The 25,854-nt window shown below is 39.9% G+C and overlaps 1 protein-coding gene and 1 long non-coding RNA gene across 2 annotated transcripts; both read right to left on the bottom strand.

Moving 5' to 3' along the window:
• Nucleotides 1-5,787: 5,787 nt before the first annotated feature.
• On the bottom strand, nt 5,788-6,980 carry LOC141823106 (uncharacterized). The gene is made up of 3 exons (XR_012601382.1): nt 6,824-6,980; nt 6,228-6,300; nt 5,788-5,970 (listed from the first exon to the last, which is right to left on the bottom strand). It is a non-coding gene; the product is annotated as an uncharacterized LOC141823106 (long non-coding RNA).
• Nucleotides 6,981-12,407: 5,427 nt separating this feature from the next.
• On the bottom strand, nt 12,408-17,465 carry LOC141823807 (uncharacterized). Its single transcript, XM_074711037.1, has 2 exons — nt 16,394-17,465; nt 12,408-12,751 (listed from the first exon to the last, which is right to left on the bottom strand). Exons 1-2 carry the CDS (start codon nt 17,463-17,465, stop codon nt 12,408-12,410), a joined length of 1,416 nt encoding a protein of 471 aa, XP_074567138.1.
• Nucleotides 17,466-25,854: the final 8,389 nt, after the last annotated feature.

Raw genomic sequence — 25,854 nt, 5'->3', positions numbered from 1 at the left:
CCTAATGGGTTTGGGCTTTAATGATTTACGTGTTTAACCTAATTTTAGATCCGATCCATTAACCTAAATAGGATTGGCTAATTTGGGCTTCAACCCACTTAGTCTGGCCTAATTAAAAACTCAGTCTTTAATTGGTTAATCCTAACCATAAAATTTCTAGTATCTTACAGTGCAACTGGGGAAGTTCCAAGAGGAGTGCACGGCACTCAAGAGCTTCTAGATCGGCTACACAAGAGTTTATGATTTACTTTAAATCTTATTATTTTGTATTTATCTTTGTTATCATTTAGATTGTAAGATAGGTTTCTCCGCCTTCGAACAAAGGTTCGGATAGGAGACCACTAGTGGATAGGCACCTCTCGTACATAGGTCTTGGATATACTAATCCTGGGGGTTTAGGAACCAAGTAAATTCGTGTGTCCTTGCATTATTTACTAACTCCTCTGCTAAGTTTCTGTGTCAGTAATGAATGAACAAACAAAAAGCACGTGTTATTCATTCCTTCTCTAGCGCGTCCATTGGTCCTACAAAAGTCAATTAGATATTAGGCAAGGGTTTAACCTCGGAATGACTAGAATTAGGATATCAATTGACTAATATAGGAGTACCAATTGACTGATAAAACCAAAATCATAAATTCAACATTTGAATAGGTTTGTGGTATGAGCAGTCGACTATTAAGGATTACTAGTTAACTGATGACACAATCGACTAGTGAACTCGATTGTTCAACTATGATACATCTTAGAAGATTTCTAAGTTAATTACAACAAATCAACTAATGACTAACAATCAATTGGTAAAGTGTTGATCAGTAGATTGATGACCTAGATGTTGAGTTAGAAGGAGTCATTGAGTAGATAAAGTTAAGTAACGTTCGAATTCTAGCAAAGTAGTCAGCTATAGAGGAGCACATAGTTGATTGATAGGTGGATTTCAGGCACGAACAACAACCTTATAAAAGAGGATTTTGTGGAGATTTTGATAGATCAGTTCCTAGAAAGTTAATTTATGGGCAAGTGCTGCTGCAATCTAGATTTTCAAGAAGCAATCTAAAGCAACTATAAAGCGAGCAAAGCATAGATTCATTGATGTAAAGTTATTTCATTTGCATTGTATTTATTTTCTAGTATATCTTTGTATTCTTATTTGTATTGCTTGTAAGAAAAAATTATTATAAGAGATTTCTCCGCTTCATAAGATGTCCAACAAAGAGAAAGAATAGTGGTACTACCATTAGGATTCTAGGTCATTGAATAGAAATTAGAGGTTTCAAACCACATAAAATTAAGGTGTTGTGTGCTTGTATCATATTTTGTATTTGTTTCATTTTTTTTGCCTTAACAAATTATAAATGAGCACATAACAAACAAAATAAATTGTTATTCATCCCCTTTAGCGATCACAATAGTCTAATAGAGAATATATTATTGCAATCATGTCTGTGCGAGGTGCAATATGTAGGATCGAGAACACGCTAGAGGGGGGATGAATAGCATGTTTAACGCTTTTCGATTTTTATAAACTCGGAGTATGTAGTACGTGCGGAAGTGATTAAACGAAATAGAATACTTGCGGAAGCAGTTAAAATAAAAAAGCAAAATAAAAGGAATAAATGACACTTTTGTTTACTTGGTTCATAGCCCAAAGCTGCTACTCCAAGGCCCACGGTCCTTGATCGTTTACTGCGGACAAATCCACTAAGGCACTTGCCCCTTACGGCAGCAAGTGTAACGAAGTACAAATATCACAATTTCAGAAGCTCGGTACAATTAAAATGAATTTAGAATTAAACACAGTTATCGACTTTTGGATCGCGCTGGAACTCCCCAAAATCTGATCTCGGCTTATCGGCGGATCTCGAGATGATCTGGATCGTGTCCGGCATCGACGTTGAGGAAGTGACACTTGGGAGTCGTGAGAACGGAGCTTGGAATTGAAGAAAGAACTTCTGTTTATGGTGCTGCTCGCTCTGCTCTTTTATAGTTGGCCTGAGTCGACTCAACTGTTCATCCGAGTCGACTCCAGTCGACGTGGTAGATAAAACTCTATCGCTCCCGCTCGTTATCCTGCCTGAGTCGACTCGGATTGCTGCCTGAGTCGACTCCAGTCGAAGTGGCATCAACCGGATAATCTTTGACCCTGAGTCGACTCCAGAGTTCACTCGAGTCGACTCCAGTCCGAAGTGGCGGAAAATCGTCGTCGCTGACTTCCGGGATTTGGCTGACTCAGCTAAAGTCGACTCCAGCCACATCTGAGTCGACTCCAGTGATAAAAAATCAGCTTTTGTCCCAGAGTTTGCTTTCGATCAATTTTTCCATTCCTGCAAAAATATTAGCAAATAACATGCAAAATAGAATTATTTTTGAGCCAGTTCCTGGAACCAACTCAAGGTCTTAACTTCAGGTCTCCAGTGAGACCCTAGGTTAGACCGACGCCTAATGTTCCCCTTGGGAACGCGTCCTCACCCACTCCACTCAGGAGAATTTTACCTGACTGCCAACTGAGTCCTCCTGACCCGTTGAACTTTTGCTCGGCTCTGTCCTCGGCCCCCAGGGTTTGTGCTACGGCTCGATCCTTCCCGACCAGCCCAGTCTTCTGCTGCGACTCGATCCTTCTCGATCAGTCCAGTCTTCTGCTGTGGCTTGGTCCTCCTGACCAACCCAGACTTCTGCTGCGGCCTGGTCCTCCTGACCAGCCCAGACTTCACCTGGTGCCCTTGACTCTGCCAAGACTTCATGCCTAGCTTCCACTAGGACTTAACCCTGTGCTTCCTGCACACTTAGATCAACTGTTTAGTCCAATAACACACTTAACTTGAACCTAGTTCCATTATCAAAACTCAGGTTCGATCTGCTGGTGCTCCCTACACCAACACAATAATCTAATGGTAACCTCCATGGTTTTTTTCGAGGTGAGAGAGGTCTACAGCAGGGGGACCCACTGTCCCCATACCTATTTGGTATCTGCATGGAGTACCTGTCTCGGTCACTGGTACGATGCACGTGGCGATCAAATTTTCATTTTCATCCCATGTGTGAGGCCTTGCGGGTGTCGCACCTAGTGTATGCTGACGACTTACTACTGCTTTCACGAGGAGATGTCTCGTCTGTCACACAGCTAGTAGATTGTCTGCGATAGTTCTCTCAGATGGCGGGGCTCACGACCAATTTGGCCAAATCATGCATATATGTGGCAGGGGTGGATGACAGTACTCGGGACCGACTCTTGAGCATCATTGGGTTTCAGCAGGGAGTGATGCCTTTCAGATATCTGGGGATCCCCATTACCTCTCAGAAGCTCAGGATTTCAGATTACATGACTTTACTAGATGCTTTGACGAGGAGGGGCACATCCTAGCCCAGGGCTACCCTATCCTATGCAGGGAAGGTGTAGCTGGTAGCATTAGTTTTGCAGGGGGTTGAGTACTATTGGATTGGATGTCCACCTTGCCCATCCCTAGTGGAGTGATTGACCGTATACATGAGCTTTGCAGATCATTTATGTGGACTACATAGAGGCCCCTGATCATGTGGACAGAGCTATGTTGGCCGAGAGCAGAGGGTGGTCTGGGCCTGAGGGACTTATTGGCTTGGAACCTAGCCTTATTGGCCAAGGTTCTATGGTGCATTCAAGACAGGCAGGACGCCTTGTGGATCAGGTGGATACATCACAGGTACTTACAGAGGGTAGGGCTCTGGGAGTGGACAGCAGGACACGGTGACTCTCCACTCCTTAAACGGCTACTCCATATTCGAGATAGCCTCCTACAGATAGCAAGGAGTTCGGCAGCGGCAGCACAACTTTTATCATCATGGTTCCAACAGAGGCAGGGAGGAGTTAGGAGGGCATATGATCATTTCAGAGGTGTTACACCGAGGCAGCCGTGGGTGAGAACCATCTGGCACCGCTCCATCCAGCCGAGTCATGCTTTCACACTATGGTTACTGGCACGGGGGGAGGCTACCTGTGCGAGCCCCGCAAGATTACTTACCCGATAGATGCTGCACATTCTGTCGACAGGAGGAGAAGACCCTAGAGCACGTATTCTTTCGGTGTGCGACCACCAGTCGCTTATGGGGTCGGATACGGGCGTGGCTCCACATGCGGCCAGAGATGGCAACATATCGGAGTACGCTGAGGATTTTCAAATGGTAGTACCGGAGGACTTCTACAGCCTCACGAGCACGACACATAGCTCTTGCAGCACTGGTACACCATATATTCGGGGGCCCACAATCGCATCATGCATGAGGAGAGGCGACTGAATGAGACAACACTCATTCGAAGAGTACAGGCACACATCTATCGAGCGATGGGCATCTACACAGATCGAGAGCTGCGACAGGAGTAAGCCATGACAGATCACGACATCCCTGGGACAGGATTCATGTCACATGCATTCTTGTGCATCATGTACATCCACTTGCATGCATACTTTCATATAGGGAGAACAACAGCTTAGCACACATATTAGTGTAGGATACACTTTGTATCTATATATGCATTTGTATTTGCATTTACATACGCTGGACATGTACATAGACTTACATTCATGCATGCATGCTAGCATTGTAAAAAAACCATTTTGGGGGGCATGGATCCACCCATCTAGATCCATCTAGTCCACAGCAAACGACTCGCGTTAAAAATATCCCAAATCTGTTGATGGCTGAGGCTTTACCAAAAAACCTATGAGGGTGAATAGTAATCAAAGTTTGTGCACGGATCCAAGGGTGTTTTAGTTTGGGCCAAATAGAAGGTGGAATGGGATGATCACTTCTTATGTGTTTCGGTTCTGAGATTTAGAACCTGTTTCATAGCAAGAGTCAGGGCAGTGAGCTGATCTAACATAACAAGTGGGGTGATCAACTAGACCAATCAAGTGGATTGGGTCATGCAAGGAGATGTGCCAAGCAGGCCCCTTGGGCCAGACATCCAACTAGGCAGGTCATGCTAAACTAGCCAAACTAACTAGGCAACTCGAGCAGATCAAGACTGGCAATATGGGCCAACTAGGGAATTGAGTCGATTAAGTTGAGTGATGTACAAATTCATATACTATTCAATAGGGAGAATACATTATCCTAAAATAATTCCAATGATACTATGAACCATAGAAATTAATAACTTGTTCCACTTGTTGTTACACTCTCATTCTTTTTCCATTCCATTCAACTCAACCAAACAACCTAATTTTATGACAATTGCATTTAGTCTTATTAAGCAAGAGATTTCTTATCTCAAAAATAAAACAATAGACAAAACAGGTGGGGCACAATTTAGGTTATTGTTCGATCTGATGAATCAATATGTGAACCGAAGTAAATTGGTAAATCTGGCATGGTTTCTTTATGCCTGTAATTTAATATGTAATAAACTTAGTTCAGAATGATATATGACCATTAACTGAACTTCACCAACCCCTTGGAAGTTGGACTGAAGTAAATTGGTAAATCTGGCATGGTTTCTTTATGCCTGTAATTTAATATGTGATAAACTTAGTTCAGAATGATATATGACCATTTACTGAACTTCACCAACCCCTTGGAAGTTGGAAGGATTTATAGCACATTGTAATATAATGTCTAGCTGAAGAATAAAAGAAAATGCTCTAAATATTAATTCTGGATATAGTTTATTAGTTGATAAATCTTGAGCTTATTTTTCTAATTCAATAAAATGCAGGTCTCTGTTTAAAACATAAATTACCTCTAAATCACTTTCTTCTTCTGAAGAGGCATTATGTGAGTAGAAAGAAACAGGTGAATCTGATTGAGACTCGTCTAACATTTCCTGGAGGCATCTAATGTCGAAGTTTTCTTTTATCTCCCCAGAAAAACTCATGTCCAAGTTTAAGAAAGTGTCGTCCTTTTCTGTGAAATGTCCTCGATCTTCAGAAATAGATGTGGTGGCCTCAACTGTTAGTGGTCCAGCATCTTTGACATTTAATGCATAGACCATGCTTTCCTGCAAAATTTATCTTAATAATAACGTTGGAGGTCCTTGAAGTACCTGGGCATATGCGTTGTTAAGAGAAAAAAGATAAGCTACATGATCAGCTTTCTAATACTTGCAGCACAATTCCTGAAGCAATGTTTTGAGTATTTTGAGTACTGATTCTAGATTAATTTCAACATGCCTCGTCAAAATGGGACTGATTTAGAGTCAAAACTGACTTCACTTTAATTTTTTGGTGAAAAATATTGAACGTTATGGTTACTTACAGAAGGAAAATTTAACCCAGGAGGCACTTGCTTGAGAGAGTTGAAGCATCTGGCACTGGCACAACTTGTACATCTGTTCATACAGAGTGACCAATAATTAATATATAAGAAGCCACGTTAACTAAGCAAATTTCAATTCAGGCGTTTGGACTCCTAGATCTACTGCAAACAAGTAGATATATTAGAGGAAGGCAAATCAAGGTCAGTATACAAAATTGGAATCGCAATCTTCAGTTGCCACTAGTTGAAGAATGTTCAGTGGACATTTTATTCTCATTCTGGGCAGCAAATCAAGGAACAGATGTAGTCCACACAAGTGATAAAGCATTAATCGTAGCTAAGTCTAGGATTATGATGGATGGATCTAACTGTGAATGCACAATAGTTAAATAACATATGCTTGGCAAATGGAAGTTTGTCCAGATAATTAATGTTCTGCTGGCATAAAGGTACACATGATAAGATCATTAATGCAATTGTTTTTAACTTTTATAAAAATATGGGAAAGAAAAGAACCTCATGAATGGGCAATTCTTCATACTTTTACCAGAAACGATTCATCTTTTTGTCGGCAAAATTCTACAAATATTACTCACCCATACTTATTCTCTGCCTCTCTGTCACCGAATTCATCATCTGAGCAATCCCTAATCCATGGGGGAGTTTCCCCATAGGAAACCACCTGATAGTACATCAACCAATCTTTATACTTCTTCACATGTTGCCTCGCGATCTCTTCATCATCATCCCCAATCGCAGAAGAAGAAGAGGAGGAAGAGGAAGAAGAAAAGAAGCTCCGCCACAGGGCCGGCGCGAGCTCCTTACGGAAGCAACTGGGGGAGACGAGGAGGGAGTGGAGCAAGTGCATGATCATCTGCCACTGATCCCCGCTCAGTTTGCGGGCGAGTGCGAGGTAGAAATAGGCGCAGCAGACGAGGTAGCGATTGTGGACCCCGGCGGTGCTGCCCTCCTCGTCCAAGAGCGCAGGCATCTGCAGCATCTTCTCGGCGGCGGCGAGGCGGCTGGCGCGGTGGGCGGGCGAGATTCCAGGCTGCAGCGCGGCCTCGATGTTGTCGATGCCCCAGTAGAGGTTGGAGAGGACGGAGTGGTCGGAGAAGTCGAAGAAGGCATTGTGGGAGACGGCGAGGGCGCGGCCGCAGGCCAGGTGGAGGGCCTTGCGAGCGGCGGGATCGGAGAGGAAGCTGTTGAAGTGGCGGTTGATGCGAGCGATGAGGCGGCGGACGGAGGCGAGGTCGAGGCTGTGGTCGCAGAGGAGAGGGAGAGGAGGGGACAAGGGCAAGGGGAAGGGCAAGGGGGAGGAGGCCATTGGAGAGTGGAGATTGAAATGCAGAGGCGAGGCGAGGCGAGGCGAGGCGAGGTGGTGGATGAGGGAATGAGTGAAGAAATGGAAGGAACGTTGGCTCGTGACTGCATGCGGACAAAAGGGTCGCAGGACCCGCGGCTAGATGACATAACATGACGTCAACGAGCACGAGAACGAGAAACAACGACCGTGAGAGACGGAAGGTTTGGTTGGTATTTTTTTTAATAAAAATAATTTTTAAAATATTTAATAATTTTCTTAAAAATTTATTTTAAAATTTTTCTAATGTTAAAATATTCCTTTATAATAATATAATATAATATAAAGTACTTATTTGACCTTTTTAGAATATCATCTAAATTGAAGTGTTTAGTTAATAAATTAAAATGTAAAGATTTAAATAATATTTAATAAATTTTTAACTTTCCTCTAAAAAAATAATATTTTAAAAAAGAGAAGTATTCGAATATGTAAAAATTATTTATACTGTGTTTAAATTTGTTTTAAAAGTTATTTAAATGGTTTTTAAAATTTTTTCTAGACTTGTTTTTCAATAAATTATTTAAAGTATTTTTAAAATTGATGTATCCGAGGGAACCGTCTAGTTGAAGTGCACCCTCGACCACCCTGTGCGGTCAAGACTTTTCCCACATGCCCCACACGATCCATTTTCTCGTAACCCCGCTCGGGCACAGTAACTTCCTTACATAGGGCAATCCTTGCTAAGTCAATTCTCTTGGATAGGGATGGATCCAAGAATTAAAGTTGGGTGCAACATGAACTTAGAGTTAGATTTGGCTTTGAGTGTGGAAGAGGTGGACTTTAGTAGGCTAAGTAAAAGAATTTGCATAGATTTTATATATATATAAATTTGATATCTTGCGCGATACATTATGCAAGACTGTGTGTCAGATAGGATTTTTTTCCCTTTTTTATTTATTTATTTTGGCTTGCGATTAAGCCATTTAGGTTTTTGCTTTTAGAGTTTAGGGGTTGATTATAATATTAAACATAAAAAAATTTAGGTATTCACGAAGTGTGCAGGATAAAGAGTGCAAGATAACATTCCCCAATATATATATATATATATATGCTTAAGATTCATCTCTATTTTCGACCTCAACCTACAACAACTCTTGACGCCTACAGTCGCTGTATCCTATTGCCCAAAATCGCCCTTGGTGAGATAGTCGAAGTTGAGAGCGACACCTAGCCAACAACCCGACCATGCCAAATGTATGACTCCATCATTGCCCCCTTTGGTACCTGACCTCATCCACTCGACCAATCGACTCCCGGCTCTTCGCTCATGTGATAGACTATATGGCCTATACGACAACTTGTGTGGCAGGTGTGCCAATCCACATGGGCATTCCCTTTCATCGACTATATAAGATTCGACAACAGTAGGTGAAAGTATATTTTTTTCTCCCGCATAGAGGCTGCTCTTCTCTTTATGTCGTTTGTTTTTCTTCTCTCTTGTTCACACTCACCCAAAACTTCTTTCCTCAACTTAGAGCTAACTTGATCATTGGAGGGGTTACATCAACGCCCACTGATGCATATTGACTTGTAGGACTTCAGATTTAGATAGCCCCAACAACGGATGCGACTGCGACTTAGAGATTGGAGGATGGAGGAGGGGACCAAGCGCATGGAGAAGAAGGATACCATTAGAAATGATTTAAACTGTTTTTAAAATTTTTTAAAACATTTTTCAAAAAATTATTTAAACTAATTTTAAAAATCCTTTTAAAACTCTTTTTTAAATAATTTTAAAATATTTTTAAAATGGTTTCTAAAAAAGTTTGAAAAATTTTAAAAACTATTTTTTGAATTTTTTAATATTTAAAAAACTATTTTTTGAAAATATTTGTTTTTCAAAACTATTTAAAAAATTGTTTTTCAAAAATATTTTAAAACTATTTTTAAAAAAATTCAAAAAAATTTTCAAAATCTTTGAAAAATAGTTTAAAATTTTTTTCGAAAACCCTAAATCCTAAAATCCTTTGAAAAATACTTCAAAAATCTTTTGAAAAATACTTTGGAAAATTTTTCAAAAATCTGTTGAAAACACTTTTAAAAACTCTTATAAAAACCTTCAAAAAATACTTTTTGAATTTTTAAAAATACTTTTAAATTATTTTTTGAAAAGCCTTTAAAAAATACTTTGAAATATTTTTCAAAAAGCCTTTAAAATATTTTTTGAAAATCATTTGAAAAATAGTTTTAAATTATTTCTAAAAAATCTTTTGAAAAATAATTTGAATATTTTATGAAAATAATTAGAATGACTTGGGTATCTTTGCATATGCGTTTCCTATTTTGATGTATGTTAAAAAGGTGAGATTTATGAAATTTAATGCTAAAAGGAGGAAGGTGTTGAAAGAACAATTTTAAAAATAAAAAACAATTGTAAAATTAATGTTGATTGTGTATATTATTTAATTTTATTAAACTTTAAACATGTTATTGATAGAAACAAGAAGAAGATTGTTAATGCAGTCAATACTAGATAATCGAACCTATATTTTAATATATGATAAAATTTTAAAGTTAGGTATTGATTTGTCTAATCTATGTGTTAAGTATGCAGGTGTACATCACTTAATAAGAAAGTCCTAGTGGATCATGAGAATCAAACACTTGGCAGATAAAGTCTTGGTAGGTCAAAAAGATCAGACACTAAGCAGGTAAGATCCTAGTGGGTTAGGAGGATCAAACATTTGACACAAGAATATCTAAATGGGTCAACAAGATTAAACATTTGACAAAGGTAAGCAGCTCTGAGTAACCAGGCAAGGTATGTCTAGGAGAGAACCTTTTGGCAGAGAAGATTGTGAAGAGTGACTTAACTCTGAGATGACGATAGTCTTTCTCTAAGCATTGACCTAACTAAGAAACCAACAAGAGTTTTAAAATCAAGGCCAAAGATAGCTTTGACTGTCCTAGTGGTATTTAAATTAAAAAAATATACCTATTGTGCTAACCTTGTGTTGCAGAGATAAAATAATTTTTGTAGGTGATTGAAAGAGGTTATTGATCAATTGGAAGGATTGAACGACCAAAAAAGTGTATTTAATTGATTGAAAACTTTGATCAGCACAGTGTCACTGACTTGGCAGATGATGTGGGATAAATTGCTGTTAGATTTGAGGGGTGTCCTAAGGTAATCGCCTTATAGTTATATTATTTATTGGATAAATAGCAATTCACTATTTGAGTGCACATTCTATATGTGTTTGATTGGGCCTTAAACTCAAATACTGAATGTCTACAATATGATTCATAGTATGAGAGAATTTGTGATTGGATCACAACTCGTGAGTATCTCTACATGTGTAACTATGAATGTATTGAAATTATCCCTAGTCGAGGAACTGATGAGTACGGACGTCATCGATTCTGTTGAGACTAGCACGTTTAGACTCCTTGGTTAGCTAAACAACTGATCTTACTGCTGGAGACATTGGATGTTGAGAGTTAAACGTGGATGTTGGTTAAAGATAACCAGTTCATTGGAGTGACCTACCTTGAGACTTCATATGGTTCGATATATATATATGTCAATGAAGATCTCAATGCAGCTTAAGTATGAGTTTCCTTTGACTTGCGATATTCAAGTCACCTTGGTCATGGAGACTTATACTTTGACATCTTAAGCAAGCATCTCCGAGGATGTATGAACCCAAGATGATTGGGTATAAGTCGAAGTGCCCGAAGGTGTTTGAATAGCCCACAGAGGTTCATCGCTCCTTGGAAAAGGAGACGTATACCCTATGGCCGTTTGTCAGGATTGTTATTAAAAGTCTTTGGCTAAAGCATTACATGTCAAGAGTACAGTACTCTTGGACATATGTATAAGTAACTTGAATCCACAGGACAAGAAATCAACTTGGGCTAGGTGTGACGTAGTCAGCCTAGTGGAGACCGACACATAGACCATGTCCTGAACCAAGCGGGTATAAGGCGGTGAAAGGAACGAGGCACGTTTAATTGGAGTGTTGAAAGGTTTAGAAGATGTTCTAGAATCAATCATTGATTTTTCGATCAATTGGAGATCATGATATACTACTAGGTGCCACTCATGATCATTCCATAATTAATGATTTTTTACAGACGGCCAACATAACCGGGAACCTATTAGATCGCACGCACTACAAGTTCTCCGAAGGACTTAAAATAAGTCTAAGAATTGAATTCTCAGAACGATAGAAATAATGTCTAGTTGGATTAGACAAAGGACAAAATGATGAAACCAGTCTTACAAAGACGAAATGAATGAAACTGATTTCGTTCAAATCAGAGGTCGTTTGGTTAGTGAACCAAATGATTAGGTTTTGAACCAAAACTGAATCAACTTAGTTTGGTTTATGATGGAAGATTTTGGTAGAACGGATGTAATGAAAAGCTTCGTCTTGTGAAGATGAAATGAACATAACTAATCAAATCAGAGTTCGTTTGATTAGTGAACCATACGAACCAAAACGAACCCGGTTTGCTATAGTGCGGATCTGAACCAGCCCAGTTTAGGTTTTTAGGTTTTGGTTTTCTTGGTTTTTGGCTGCCATATTGTGAGAAAACAAAGAGGAAAGAAAACTATGGTTTAATTAAAACTTGGCGTTTTGATTAAAAACACTATAGCTCCTCAAAATACCACCATCGCGAGAAGCCACTGTTCCTCTTCTTTCCCCGCGCACGCATCGACCCTGGCTTCTTCCCCATGAGAACGATGATCGATCTTGAGCAGTGAGGAGAGGCACAAGTACCACCCGCTTCATCGCTGACGGTGTGGGGGTCGGCCGGAGAAGCGAGACGTGCGGTTGGAAAAATAGAAGATCGTTATTTTTTAGCCCCTATTCGTCATCTCCAAAAGCCACGGCGCCGCCTTGCTTCATCTCTGCAGCCACGACGCCTCCTTGCTTCATCTCTACAGCCATGATGCCTCCCTGCTTCATCTCCGCAGCCGCGACGCAACCTTCCAGCCGCGACACCACCACCCGATCGTGATTTGTGCCTTCCTGCCGGCCGTGCCTCTGAGCACCAACGGTTGTGCACCCTCTGCTCGCTGTTAACCAGAGAGAAGTCGCGCCCCCTATTGCTGGCCAAAGGAGAAAAGAAGAAGATGCGGTTGCAGGCTCTTTGCTTGCTGTCGCCAGAGAATAAGCCGCCGGTTGCGGCTGGAGCTGCCCCTTGCAGCCTACTAATTGTGGGAGATTGGTTTGACCAATCTCTATCGATCAGAGAAGAGAAGAAGGTAGAGGTTATCCTTCCAATTGCGGCTGACCACTAGAGCACCGTCTATCATTGGAAATCGTTTCCAATAATCGGACATAGATGCTGGAGTGCTCGAGTGTTGTGCTGTTGTCGGAGCACCGAGTCGACTTGTGTAGTTGTCGGGTTTGCAATTGGGATTTGTTGTCTGAAGTTGGTTCATTACCGGAAGCTTATGAAGCGACAGAAAATATTCCATCAACGTCGGAAAGGTTTCGATTATTTGTCTATTATCGGTGGTCAAAGGTTGACCACCGAAAACTACATCGAGAATATGATTCTCGATGATAGTTAGAAAGCCCCAGAACGATCACGACAAATATTGTTGCGCAGTTTTCGGAATAAGACTTCTCTCGATTTGATCGTTATCGATCATCGGCTAGTACCGAAGACGATGACGCGACTCATGGCTTCCGAAACTGTCTAGACGAGAGCTTGGCGTGGATCACTAGTAGAGGCGGGACTTCGACGAGGATCGCTCGATTAATACCAACACCGCTCAACGTCATCCGCAAGGTACGCGTTTAGAATAATCTTTTATTTAGAAAATGTTAATTTCCTGCATGCCTTGTACATGTTATTTTCTGCTCTCCATACTTGTGTTATGTAATAATTAGCTGTTAATTATTTGTTTGTTTCTGCTGTACACGTTTATGAAACCTGTAAACATGCGCATTGCACTGGGTTAAGAAGAGTCGACCTCGATAAAAATCAAAGAGATCGGATCGGATCCATGCGCCCAGATAAGAATCCAGGTACTTGAAAGAGTCTATATAAGTGTCTCAACATGCACCACAAGGAACAACTTCTCTACTTCTCATTCTTCATCCTGTGGTGCTACTGAACGTGAACGGAGCCAGACTCATACGATCGGGGAAGCTCCAAGAAGGGTGCGTTGCTCTCAAGACTTCCGGATCGGCCTACTCGAGATTTGCTTAATTCCTTTAAAATCTTATTGTCTTGAATTTTATTATTATATTGTAGACTGTAAGACAAGTTTCTCCGCCTCCGAAAAAGTTTTGAAAATGAGACCATTAGTGGACAGACGCCTTCCCATGCATAAGTCTTGGGTGTACTAATCCTGGAGGGTTAGAAACCAAGTAAATCCGCGAGTTCCCTGCTTGTTATTACTAATTCTGTTGTTAGTTTTTGTAAAATTGAACGAACGAAAGAATGCACTGCTCACCCCCCTCTAGTGTGCCCACCGGTCCTACACCTACTCCACAAAATAGCCAAGAACTCTCTATTTCAATTATGTTTAGAGTTATAATGATCCTACTTGTACAACCCAACTTATACATAATATTTTGGATCAAAATAACCAGATAATTCCATAAATCGTGATCCAGGCGGCATCACCAGCATTGGACTATGTCAGGTGATATGACCCATGTCTGGATAGCCAACCCTCGAACATGGCCAACATGAGGATGTATCATGTGACACGACCCATTCCTAGATAATCAGTCCTCTCAATCACGGCCAGCATGGGTCGTGTCCAATGACACAATCCATGCCTATAAGATCAGTCCCTCAATGCCTCCAACATGGGGCCGTGTCAGGCGACATGACCAATGCCTTGAAGCTTAACTGCGGACACCTCCTCCATATGAGCCATCTCTAACAATCTCCACCTTGGAGAATATTCATCCCTTGGGAGAAACACGAGCATTTGAAAAACCTCCACCTGGACCACTGAGTTTAGGTTGTGCCTGTCTAGCAATTAGAGAAATGGATCAAGTTCAATGCAATAACTGACTTTGTCAACATATCTAAAATATTTTCAGAAGTATGAACCTTCTCAAATAATATTTCCCTGAAAGATATCAACTCTCTATCTTGTGAAATCTCACATTAATATGTTTGGTTCTCACATGATACACATGATTCTTCGCCAAATAGATATTTCGGTCAAGCATGATGAAGTGACTGTCTCTAACTTGACGAGCCAAAGGACAGAACTTATGGACGACAAGATATCTCTAGCTATCACAAAACACCTTGACTCCACCTTATTGAACACCTAGTTCTCTGATTAATCCTATAAGCCACAACACTTCCTTGGTTGCTTTAACTCTTGCTATGTACTTTGACTTAGTAGTGGGCAATGCAACTATAGGTTGTACCATTGATTTCCAATAAATAAGTCCTCCAACCACAATAAACACATATCCTGTAGTAGACCTCCTGTCATCCAAATCCCTTGCATAGTCTTCATCTACATATCCTATAACTAAAGGATCACCTTGCTGTCTGTTGAATATGACATCATAATTTGTAGTATTCTTTAAGTATATGAAAATCCACTTGATCGTATTCCAATGTTGTCGACTAGGATTTGAAAGAAAATTGATCACCACAGGGACGGATCCAGAAATTAGAGTTAAGGGGCCTTGACTTAATATAATGAATTATATATTATTATCCATATATATATATTATAATAATAAAAAGTCATTTACACTGTACCATTCAACAAAGTTGTGCCCTACGAGATTTTGAAACATAAAATTCATCTATAATAGAATCTACATCTATATTCTTAGTTAAATCTCGTTCAATATAAAGTGTCAAGCAATTTTCAAGAAAATCATCCTCCATTTTATTGCGAAGTGACATCTTCACATGCTTCATTGCTGAAAAGGCTCGCTCAGTAGTGGCGGTAGAAACAGGTAACGTTAACACAAGATGAATCAATCTGGTCAACATAACATAAACCTTTGATCGCCCACTCTCAGTCAATTGCTGACACAACTCAACAAGTGTAGAAACCTTCAAATTCTTCATCACGTCAAGTTTATAATGAACCAATTCATACTCTAAAGTAACAATGTCTTGCTCTGTGAAATCTTCAGGATAAAATTTTATTGCAAGCTTGCAAATATCATCACTGTTAAATGATTCAAATAAAATTTTCGGATCTAAAGCTGTACTAAGAGAAAGAAGTTCCACTGATGACTCATTGAACCGAGTATTTAACTCAGTCAAGATGAAATCTATTGCTGCATTAAAAACATCAAAGTGGTAATCTCAAAATGATATGAAATAATGTTCAGGAGGAGAGAAAGTAAGCAGAGAATGGAGAACAAACAAGTTCTCAGAAGAAGCACAAAGCAATAAAAGAATAGCGAAAAAGATGAGTTGTTCTCGTGCAGGCTTCTTTTATATCTCTGCAACATCAGTCGACTGCTGGCAGGGCCAGTCGACTGATGCCTTCAATCGGCAACAAAATCTTGCATTAAAGTGCATTAAATGCTTGCCAATTTTCTGCAACGTTCAAATCACAGTCGACTGTCCAAGACCAGTCGACTCAACAGTCGATTCACCATAACACCAGTCGACTGCCCAGTCGACTCCAGTGCCTTCCTCTAGCTCGACTGATTTTTCTGTGTGCGTCTGATTTATGAGCAGTCGACTGCTGGCAGGGCCAGTCGACTGGTGAAGCTGAAAAATCACATTTCAGCTTCTCTTGACCTAGACCTCGGCCTTCAAACATCTCCCACAGCCTCATGTCTTCCCTGCACTAGCTTATCAAAGTGGTAATGATGCTCAACTGTAATTTGCTGACGGCAACGACCGATCTTATATGGACAATTAAGGTCGGGCACATCAATTTCATTTCTTGAACAAAAAACTTTCACTTCATTAAGAAATTCTTCCCATCCACATTCTCTAAGATCTTGGAGGATAGTTTTGGTAGTAGAGACAAATGTAATAGCAGTCAAAATATCTTGAGATTTTCTTTGAAGAATCTGACAAAGAGTATCTGTTGTTCTCAGAATTTTATGCATTAAGTGCAAAATGAACACAAATTCAAAGCTTGCCATATTTCTGTAAATCCCACGAACTTCAGCCTTAGCTCTTCCATTTGGAGAATGGTCACTAAGAACTTCAAAAACTTTACAAGTTGCAGCGTATTTACCTATCAAACTTTTTACTGAGTCATAGTGAGAACTCCAACGAGTAGTTCCTGCTCGTTGCAAATTACCAATCTGATTGGCCCCACTTCCAGAATCACATTCTCCAATTGCCAACATATACTCAATTTCATTTCTTTGTGCAGCATGTAACTCAGCAATGCGCTTAGTAGAAGAAGTGACAATATTGATAATATTATCCAAATGAGAAAAGAATTCCCAAATAACACTGACATCCTTAGCTGCAGAAACCAATGTTAATTGTAATCGATGAGCAAAACAGTGGACATAATATGCATAAGGACAATCATTGAGAAATAATGCCTGAAGTCCATTCCATGCACCCCGCATATTACTAGCACCATCATATCCTTGGCCTCTAATTTTTTTCACCTGGAGATTATGATGAACAAGAACATTCGATATTTCATTTTTCAAATTCAATGAAGTAGTATCACTAACACTTTTGATGGCAAAAAATCTTTCTGTCAAAATTCCATGATTATTCACAAACCTCAGGATAATAGCCATTTGCTCTCGTTTAGATATATCTCGTGCTTCATCAACAAGAATACAAAAATATTTATCTCCAACTTCTTCACGAACCATCTTTCGTACTCTATTGGCCATAATATGTAAAATCTCTTTCTGAATTTCTGGAGCTGTATATTGGGCATTTTTTGGAGCATTCTCAAGTACAACTTCATCAATTTTTGTATTCATTTTTGCAAAAGCCTTTATCAATTCAAGAAAATTTCCACGATTAGATGAAGATAGAGACTCATCATTACCTCTAAAGGCACAAGCTTGAAGTGCTAACCAGCGAACAGTTATAATTGAGGTCCTCAAACGCAAACGATTTTTCTCCTTTTCCTCTTGAGATTGAGCATGCATCACATTATCAATATGTTGTGAGGGCTTCATCAAATTTTCAGCCCTTCTTTCGCACATAGTATGAGGCGAAGAGGCTGCAGAACCAATATGTGCAAGAAATGCACATGTTTTTCCTTGATTTACCCTTTTCCAATTGTCAAATCCTTCATTGACCAATGCCGAAATATTAGACGAATTAACTTCATTCAAAAAAAGAAAACAGTAAAAGCAATATGCCTTATTCACTGAAGGTGAATACTCCAACCAATGAAATTTCTGGAACCATTTTTTCTGAAATCGACGATTTTGACTTCCAAATTTTGTAGCTGGATACTCCAACATATCTGGTTGATAAGGCCCCATCTTTAGATATGAACGTCTTATCTCATCTCGTACATTAACATGATATTCACATATCTGTTTTCTTTTTCCTGGATCTCGTTCAATACAAGTAGAAGATGAGTGATGGTCGTTACTAGGAGAGAAAATAGTAGGAATTTGGACGGTTGAAATTGGAAGACTTTCATTAGATTGATGTTGCATTGTCGGAACGATAGAAATTGAAGTGTTTTCACTGGTTTGATGATCTCTCTTCTTAAAGAAAGAGGATATCTTTCCTTTCTTTGTAGCAGATTGATGTTCCATTTTGAAATAGTTCAAGTAATATCCCTAAATAAGTAATAAAACAACAGTCATATAAATGAACAAGTAATAGTTAATTAATGGTCCAAAAGTATAATGAATCATATGTGAAAAAGATAAATCAAGGTAGCGACGGCAGCGGCGGTAGGCCGGTGGCGACCATGACGGCCGCGGTCGCAGCAGGGCAATAAATGTTAGATGAGTACGAGAACAAAGATGGTTGGGGAAGAATAAAGTTATTCCATTGAATAATCAATAATAAGCATCAAGAAAGATGGTTAGGCACAACAATCTATTAAATCCCTTTATGGCAATAATGCACCAACCTTATCATTATGAGGTAGTTAACTAACAAGAATCTATTCAGGAATAAAGAAATCCAAGAGCTTGATGAATCCCATTTTACATCCTCCCTATCACTGATAATGAAAAAATAACGATAAGAATGAAACAAGTAGACTTGGTACATGTTTAAGCATGAGATTGATCAACCTATTTAGAAAACAGTAAAAGAAACAATAAGGCATTATCGTACTTCATCATTAATTTAATCTCTACTTTGACAAGGATATAAACCACCTAAATAAGTACTTAAATCAATTTGATGGATGAATAGTTAAAACATAATTAGTGCAAATTAATTCAAACATTAAGCACCAGTTAATTGCATATTGGTATATCTGTTTGAACCTGAACTACTGCTGCTGTGGTAGTTTCCTTTGCACTGAGCCACGACCGCGGCGGCAAGCGACAGCAGCAGGGCAACGGCCGTGGCGGCAGGCCGGTAGGTTCCACAGACCGCAGCGGCAGGCCGGCAGCGGCAGCGCGAGCGGCGGCAGGCCAGAAGTGGTCGCGTGAGCGGCGGCAGACCGGCAGCGACCGTGCGATTTGATCGCGCTCGGTGCTCGCACTGGCGGACGCGCCGACGCGGTAAGAACTAAGAGAGGAAAGAGGAGAAGAACGGAAAAATTACTTGATTTGAGATTCGTCGCCTCGTCGCCGTCACGCCGTGGAGTTCCTCGTCGCCGTCACGCCGCTGTGGAGAAGTTCGCGCACTCCGCACGCGTGGGTCACGAACGCAAAACCTAAACCCTAAAAAATTTTCAGGAAACAGGGCTGGGCTACAGCCCAGTACAGCCCAACTTACGCTCCGTCTCTGGATCACCATACTAACAACATACGCCAAGTTAGGTCTTGTACAAACCATGGCATACATCAGACAACCAACTACGCTCGCATAAGGAACCTTTAACATATCTTGGACCTCCTCATCTATCCTTTAACACTGTGTAAGAGATAATTTGAAATGATGTGTCAGAGATGTACTTACATACTTCACATTTCCTATGTTAAATATGTCCAACACCTTCTCAACATAACTTGTCAAGATAGCCATAATCTTTCAGAGACCTTGTCATTATGTATCTCCATCACTAGAATCTTCTTGGCTGCACCTAAATCTTTCATGTCAAATTCCTTGCTCAACATCTTCTTCAATTTATTGACCTCAGGCATACTCTTCACAAAAATCAGCATATCATCCATATAAAGTAGAAAAAAGATAAGTGAATCATTGTCAAGACTCTTCACATAAATGCAAAAGTCATACTCACACCTTATGTACCCGTTTTGAAGCATGTAGGAGTCAAAACATGTACACTGTCTTGGAGATTGCTTTAGCCCATATAATGACTTCTTCAATTTACAAACTAAGTGCTCCTCCTTGGGTTGACTAAAGCCTTGTGATTATGACATGTAAAACTGTTCCTCTAAATCACCATGAAGAAACATCATCTTCACATCCATTTGCTCTAACTGCAAATCGTGATGTACTACGAAAGCCAATACCGTCCTGATAGATGTATGTCTAACCATTGGAGAAAATATCTTATCATAGTCAATTCCCTTCCTCTGTGAGTAACCCTTTACTACTAGCCAAGCCTTGAACTTCTCCTCCTCCTTTTGTAAGATGACTTCTTTCTTCTTGTATACCCACTTGCATCCTATAGCTCTCTTTCCTTCAAGAAGTTCCACCAAATCTCATGTCTTGTTCTTATGCAATGACTGTATCTCCTCCGCCATAGCTCCCATTCACTTGTCCTTCTCTAAGCTGTGTACTGTCTCCTGAAAAGTAGTAGGATCTTTGTTACTGTGATGATTGCATAAGAGACCATGTCCTTGAAATCATACCTAGTAGGTGGTTTGATTGTATGTCTGATCCTGTCTCCGTCTATAGTTTGATGCTCTATGTGCTTTGAGCTACCACCATCTAAACCATGATTTTCTATCTCTACTTGCACAACATCCTTATCGTTATTGTAATTTTCTAGTATTTGTCTCTCTTCCTCCTGAGTATACTGTAATATGACTCTTTCATCAAATACCACATCTCTATGAATCACCACCTTGTTTGCCTTAGGATCCCAAAGCTTGAAGCCTTTCACCCCTTTTTGATAGCCTAGAAAAATACATTGTCTAGACTTCGCATCCAGCTTTAACCTATCTTCACTAGAAATATGCATATAGGCTAGACATCCAAACACTCTCAAACTAGAGTAATCAATTGAATTTTCTGTCCACACCTCTTTTGACACTTTGCCATCTAGTGTTGCCCTCGGTGATTGATTAATCAAGAAGCACACCATATTTATTGTCTCTGCCCATAGGTTCTTTGCAAGCCCTACATTCAATCTGAGACATCGAGCTCTCTCAATTATCGTCCTGTTCATCCTTTCCGCTACACCATTTTGTTGTGGTGTCTTGCAAACCATGAAGTGCCTCTTGATTCCATGTTGCTCACAAAATTCCTAGAACTTTGAATCTGTGTACTCAGTACTATTGTCTGATCTCAGGCATTTGAGTTTCCTTCCAGTCTGATTCTCTACTTTAGTTTTTCACATTTTGAACTTTGAAAATGTTTCTGACTTGTGACACATGAAGTACACCTAGAATTTCCGTGAATAATCGTTGATGAAGCTTACAAAATACACATCATCCACGTAATGCTACACTAGCTGGTCTCTAGAGATTTGTATAAACATAGTCTAGAATTTCCTCCATCTTGTGTGTTGCTATCTTAAACTACACTCTGCTTTATTTTCTAAGAACACAATACTATTGGTGCAATCAACCTTTAGGGTTTTAATGTTTGTTTGACAATATGTTTAATGAAGTTTGGTCAAGATTGACTTAATTAATCAAGAGAGAAATTTAGTCAGGTCAAGATTGATCGGATGACTAGCAAAGAAAAAAGTCTAGTTAGGTCAAGGTTGATCGGATGACTGACAAAGGGTAAAGTCCAAGCAGGTCAAGGATAACCAGATGTTTGACAAGTGAAAAACTCTAAGGGAGTGAACCTTAGACAGTGAGAAGTCTTGGAGGAGTGAATTCCAAGCAAGTGAAAAATTCTAAGAGAGTGAACCTTAGGTAATGAGAAGTCTTGAAAGAGTGAATTCTAAGCAAGTGCAACCAAAATGAGGTTTCCAATTGACTAAGCACCAAGCAAACTAGCGTATTTGGTCAATCAAAGTATAGTATTTTTCATTACTACTTTTATCAGACTGGCGTGTTCCAATTGAGACAAAATCTTAGGCGTCCATCCGACTGAAGAAACTAATGAAGGTTTCTAAGTTGAAATCAGACAGTCTAAACTATCACATAATTCATGCATAAATAAACTATTCTAATTCTATTTTATAGGATTTCTATCATTGTATTTGTACTAATTTTGTTTTGTAGAAAAATAAAGTTCTTCGAACTTAAAGGGTTCGGTCGACTGATCTTGGTGGATAAGCACAGATTGGATCTGAATCCAGCAAAGAAGGAAATAGATATTCAATCGACTAATAAGGAGGATCAGTCGACTAAACACATATGAAAAGCTCGATCCAATAAGATGAGATCTATTCAGCAAAGAAAATAACACTTATTAGTCGACCGATAAAGTTTTTAGTAAATCGAACATGTTGATTTTATAGGGTTGAGCAGATTAGATCGGAGCATTCAAGGAAGGTTGAGGTTAAGTCCTAGAAGGATCAGGTGATTGGATCAATCGATCGAACATAGCCTATAAATGAAACTTGAGATCCGAAGTTGGAGATCATCTCTCTCATTCTGATCTTTTCATGTTGTTGTCCTATTCAAGCAAAGTTCTGCTGCTACTGCTCTAAGAAGCTCTTCGACAACCTACTACTATTCTACATCCAACTTGTTGTTGGTACTGTTGGGTTGCAAGGGTGCAAAGATAGTCTCACATCTAAAACACATGGAAAAGATCATGGATTTAAAAGGATGAAAGATATCTCCATTGGTATGAGACCTTTTGGGAAGAGCCCAAGAACAAAGTCATGAGGGCTTAGGCCCAAAGTGGATAATATCATACTGTTGTAAAGATATTTTGAATCCATCGGTACTTACAATTGGTATCAGAGCGAGCCCACTCTTCACCGGACTAACCGCCGGAAGAGACATGATCCAGATCTAACAATGTGGGTTGAACCTTAAAAAAATAAAGGAAGTGGATGCTCCAGTGTCTGAATCAAGAGGACCAGACACCAGGTGAGAAGTCCTAGTAGGTCGGGTGGACCGACGGGCAAAAAGTCCTAGTTACGACTAGGTGAGAAGTCCTAGTAGGTTGGGTGGACCGAGAGGCAAAAAGTCTTAGTTGCGGCTAGGTGAGAAGTCCTAGTAGGTCGAGTGGACCGAGGGGCAAAAAGTCCTAGTTGCGGCTAGGTGAGAAGTCCTAATAGGTCGGATGGACCGAGGGGCAAAAAGTCCTAATTGCGGCTAGGTGAGAAGTCCTAGTAGGTGGGGTGAACCGAGGGGCAAAAAGTCCTGGTGGGTCGAGGATTCAGACATCAAACGGAGACTTTCCGTTTGAGGGGGGCCTGTGGTCCTTTGTTTGAGGGGGGGGATTGTTGGGTTGCAAGGGTTCAAACATAGCCTCACATCTAAAACACATGGAAAAGATCATGGATTTAAAAGGATGAAAGATATCTCCATTGGTATGAGGCCTTTTGGGGAGAGCCCAAGAACAAAGTCATGAGGGCTTAGGCCCAAAGTGGACAATATCATACTATTGTAGAGATATTTTGAATCCATCAGTACTTACAGGTACATTTATTGGGTTCCTTGGAGTAGCAATTCGACACGGATTGTGAACCAAGTAAAAAGACCTTATGTGTTTGTCTTATTTTCCGTTGCATTTCTCTTTTAGTTTTGACTTAAAAGAAAAGTTTTTTTAAACATGAGATTCACACCCTTTCTCTTTTTCTCGATCCAACAAATACTTGCAAAAGTCAAGTTTGCATACTTTGACACTCTTCAATAAACCTCTCTTATGAAGCTCCAACATCCTACGCTCACTCATATGTCCCAACCACATATGCCACAAGACTATATTATTTGATTTAAATTCTATAGTAGCCACTCCACCTACAACTATAGTACCTAGCAATCTGTAGATGTTCCCTACGAGTTTCTGCCCTTTCATCACCGCTAGAGCACCTTTACTGACTTTCATTACTCCTCTCGCATATTTGTAACAACAACCGCTATCATCCAGTGTGCCCAGTGAAATCAAGTTCTTCCTTAGATCTAGTACATGTCTAACATCACCCAACCTTCTGACCACACCATCAAACATCTTGATTCTGACATTCCCTATTCCAATAATCTTACAAGATTCATCGTTACCCATCAGAACAGAACCATAATTCACCAACCTATAGGTGTCGAATCAATCCTTGTTAGGCATCATATGATGAGAACATGCTGAATTCAGAATCTAAGAGTTTGTCAATTGCTCTGAACTAGACGAAATAGAAAGTATATCTCCATCGCCGCTCTCTGAATTTTCTTCTTCCATTATATTTGCAAACTTCGATGAACTATCTTTGTTCTCTACATTATCTTTTCTATTTTCTAAACAATCTCTCTTGATGTGCACACTTGGAGCATGTGATCCTCTTTTTCTTTTTTGATTTAGATAGAGCCTTATTATTGCTTCCCAACTCATATCGAGTCTTGCTCCTACCACATTCCTGGTTACCTCTCACCACAAGCCCTTCACCTTGGGAATTCTCATCGCTAGCTTTCTTCCGCTAATGAAAATCCAATAGAACACTCGTGACCTCCTCCAACTTGAGAATTTCCTTCCCCCACATTAGAGTCATAACCAAATTCTTGTACATAGGAGATGATGGTAGAGAATTCAACAACATCAGCACCTTGTCCTCATCTTCGATCTTCACATCAATGCTTCAAATCACTTATGATTTGATTGAAAATGTTGATATGTTGACTCAGATTTGTTCCCTCTGTCATCTTAAGCCTATCAATTTCTATTTAAGATAGAGCTCGTTTGTCAACGACTTGGACATGTATCAACTTTTCAGTTTGTGCCAAATTGCTACCAGTGATTCCTCGTCCATAACGTGATATATCACATCATCCATTAGACAAAGACTGATCATTGGCATCGCATGTAGTTGCTCCCAATCTGACCTTTCTATCGCTTCCAGTTTCTTTCACCTAGTGCCTTCACTATTCCTTGTTGCACCTGTAGATCTTTAACCCTTCTCTGCCATAATCCAAAATTTCTGATCCCGTCGAACTTCACCATATCTAACTTCATAGAAGAGATCCCAGACATGATGCCTGTGCTCTAACACCAGTTGTTGAAATCGTACCGCAACAATAATGAACCACCACTAAAGAGAAACCGAAGAAAGAAGGAAGGATCAAGAGAGAAGAGAAAATGAAGAAAAGTTTTACCGTGGTTCTACGATGTGCCTACTCTACAAAACAGCCAAGAACTCTCTATTTCAATTATGTTTAGAGTTATAATGATCCTATTTATACAACCCAACTTATACATAGTATTTCGGACCTAAAATATCAAGTAATTCCATAAATCTAGATCTAAGCGGTGTCGCCAGCACAAGCCATACATGACCAACACAGAATCGTGTCAAGTGACATGGCCCGTTTCTGGATTATCAGTCCTGTCAGTCACGACCAGCATGGGTCGTGTCCGGTGACATGGCCAGCATGACCGTGCCTATAAGATTAGTCCCATGATGCCTCCAACACAGGGCCTTGTCAGGCGACACAACCCATGCCTAGAAGCTCAGCTTCAGACAACTCCTCCATATGAGCCATCTGTAACATTGTCTATTCCTTAACACTAAAGAAAAGGGGGTCATCGCAACATACACCCTGTTCTTTGTCTTCTGTTCATTGTTTGTCCTCTCTTAAGGAGTCAATCTTTCCTTTTTATCTCCCTTTGTCGTGTAATCACACAAGAGGCTTCACTACGATTGTTGATTAGCTGTGATGATGGAGATATGTTCATCCCTATTAGCCATGTTCATCCCTATTAGCCTATCTTCTACTCGTGAAGAATCATTTGATAGATGGAATATTTTTTTTTATAGTTTTTGTGCTTTTATCTTCTAGTATTTATTATTATGATGATTATTCTCTTTTATATATATCATCTACGACAATGGTGTACAATAGCACGTTCAATCACTCCACGACTAGCCCCGCTTAATATAAAATTGTAGTTTCTGCTTTTAAAATATTTCTGTATTTT

The sequence above is a fragment of the Curcuma longa genome, chromosome 3, assembly GCF_044706935.1.
Source record: "Curcuma longa cultivar G26 ecotype Majalengka, Jawa Barat chromosome 3, ITB_CL_G26_1.1, whole genome shotgun sequence".
Classification (NCBI taxonomy): Eukaryota; Viridiplantae; Streptophyta; class Magnoliopsida; order Zingiberales; family Zingiberaceae; genus Curcuma; species Curcuma longa.
This window is presented reverse-complemented; position numbering and strand designations above follow the sequence as displayed.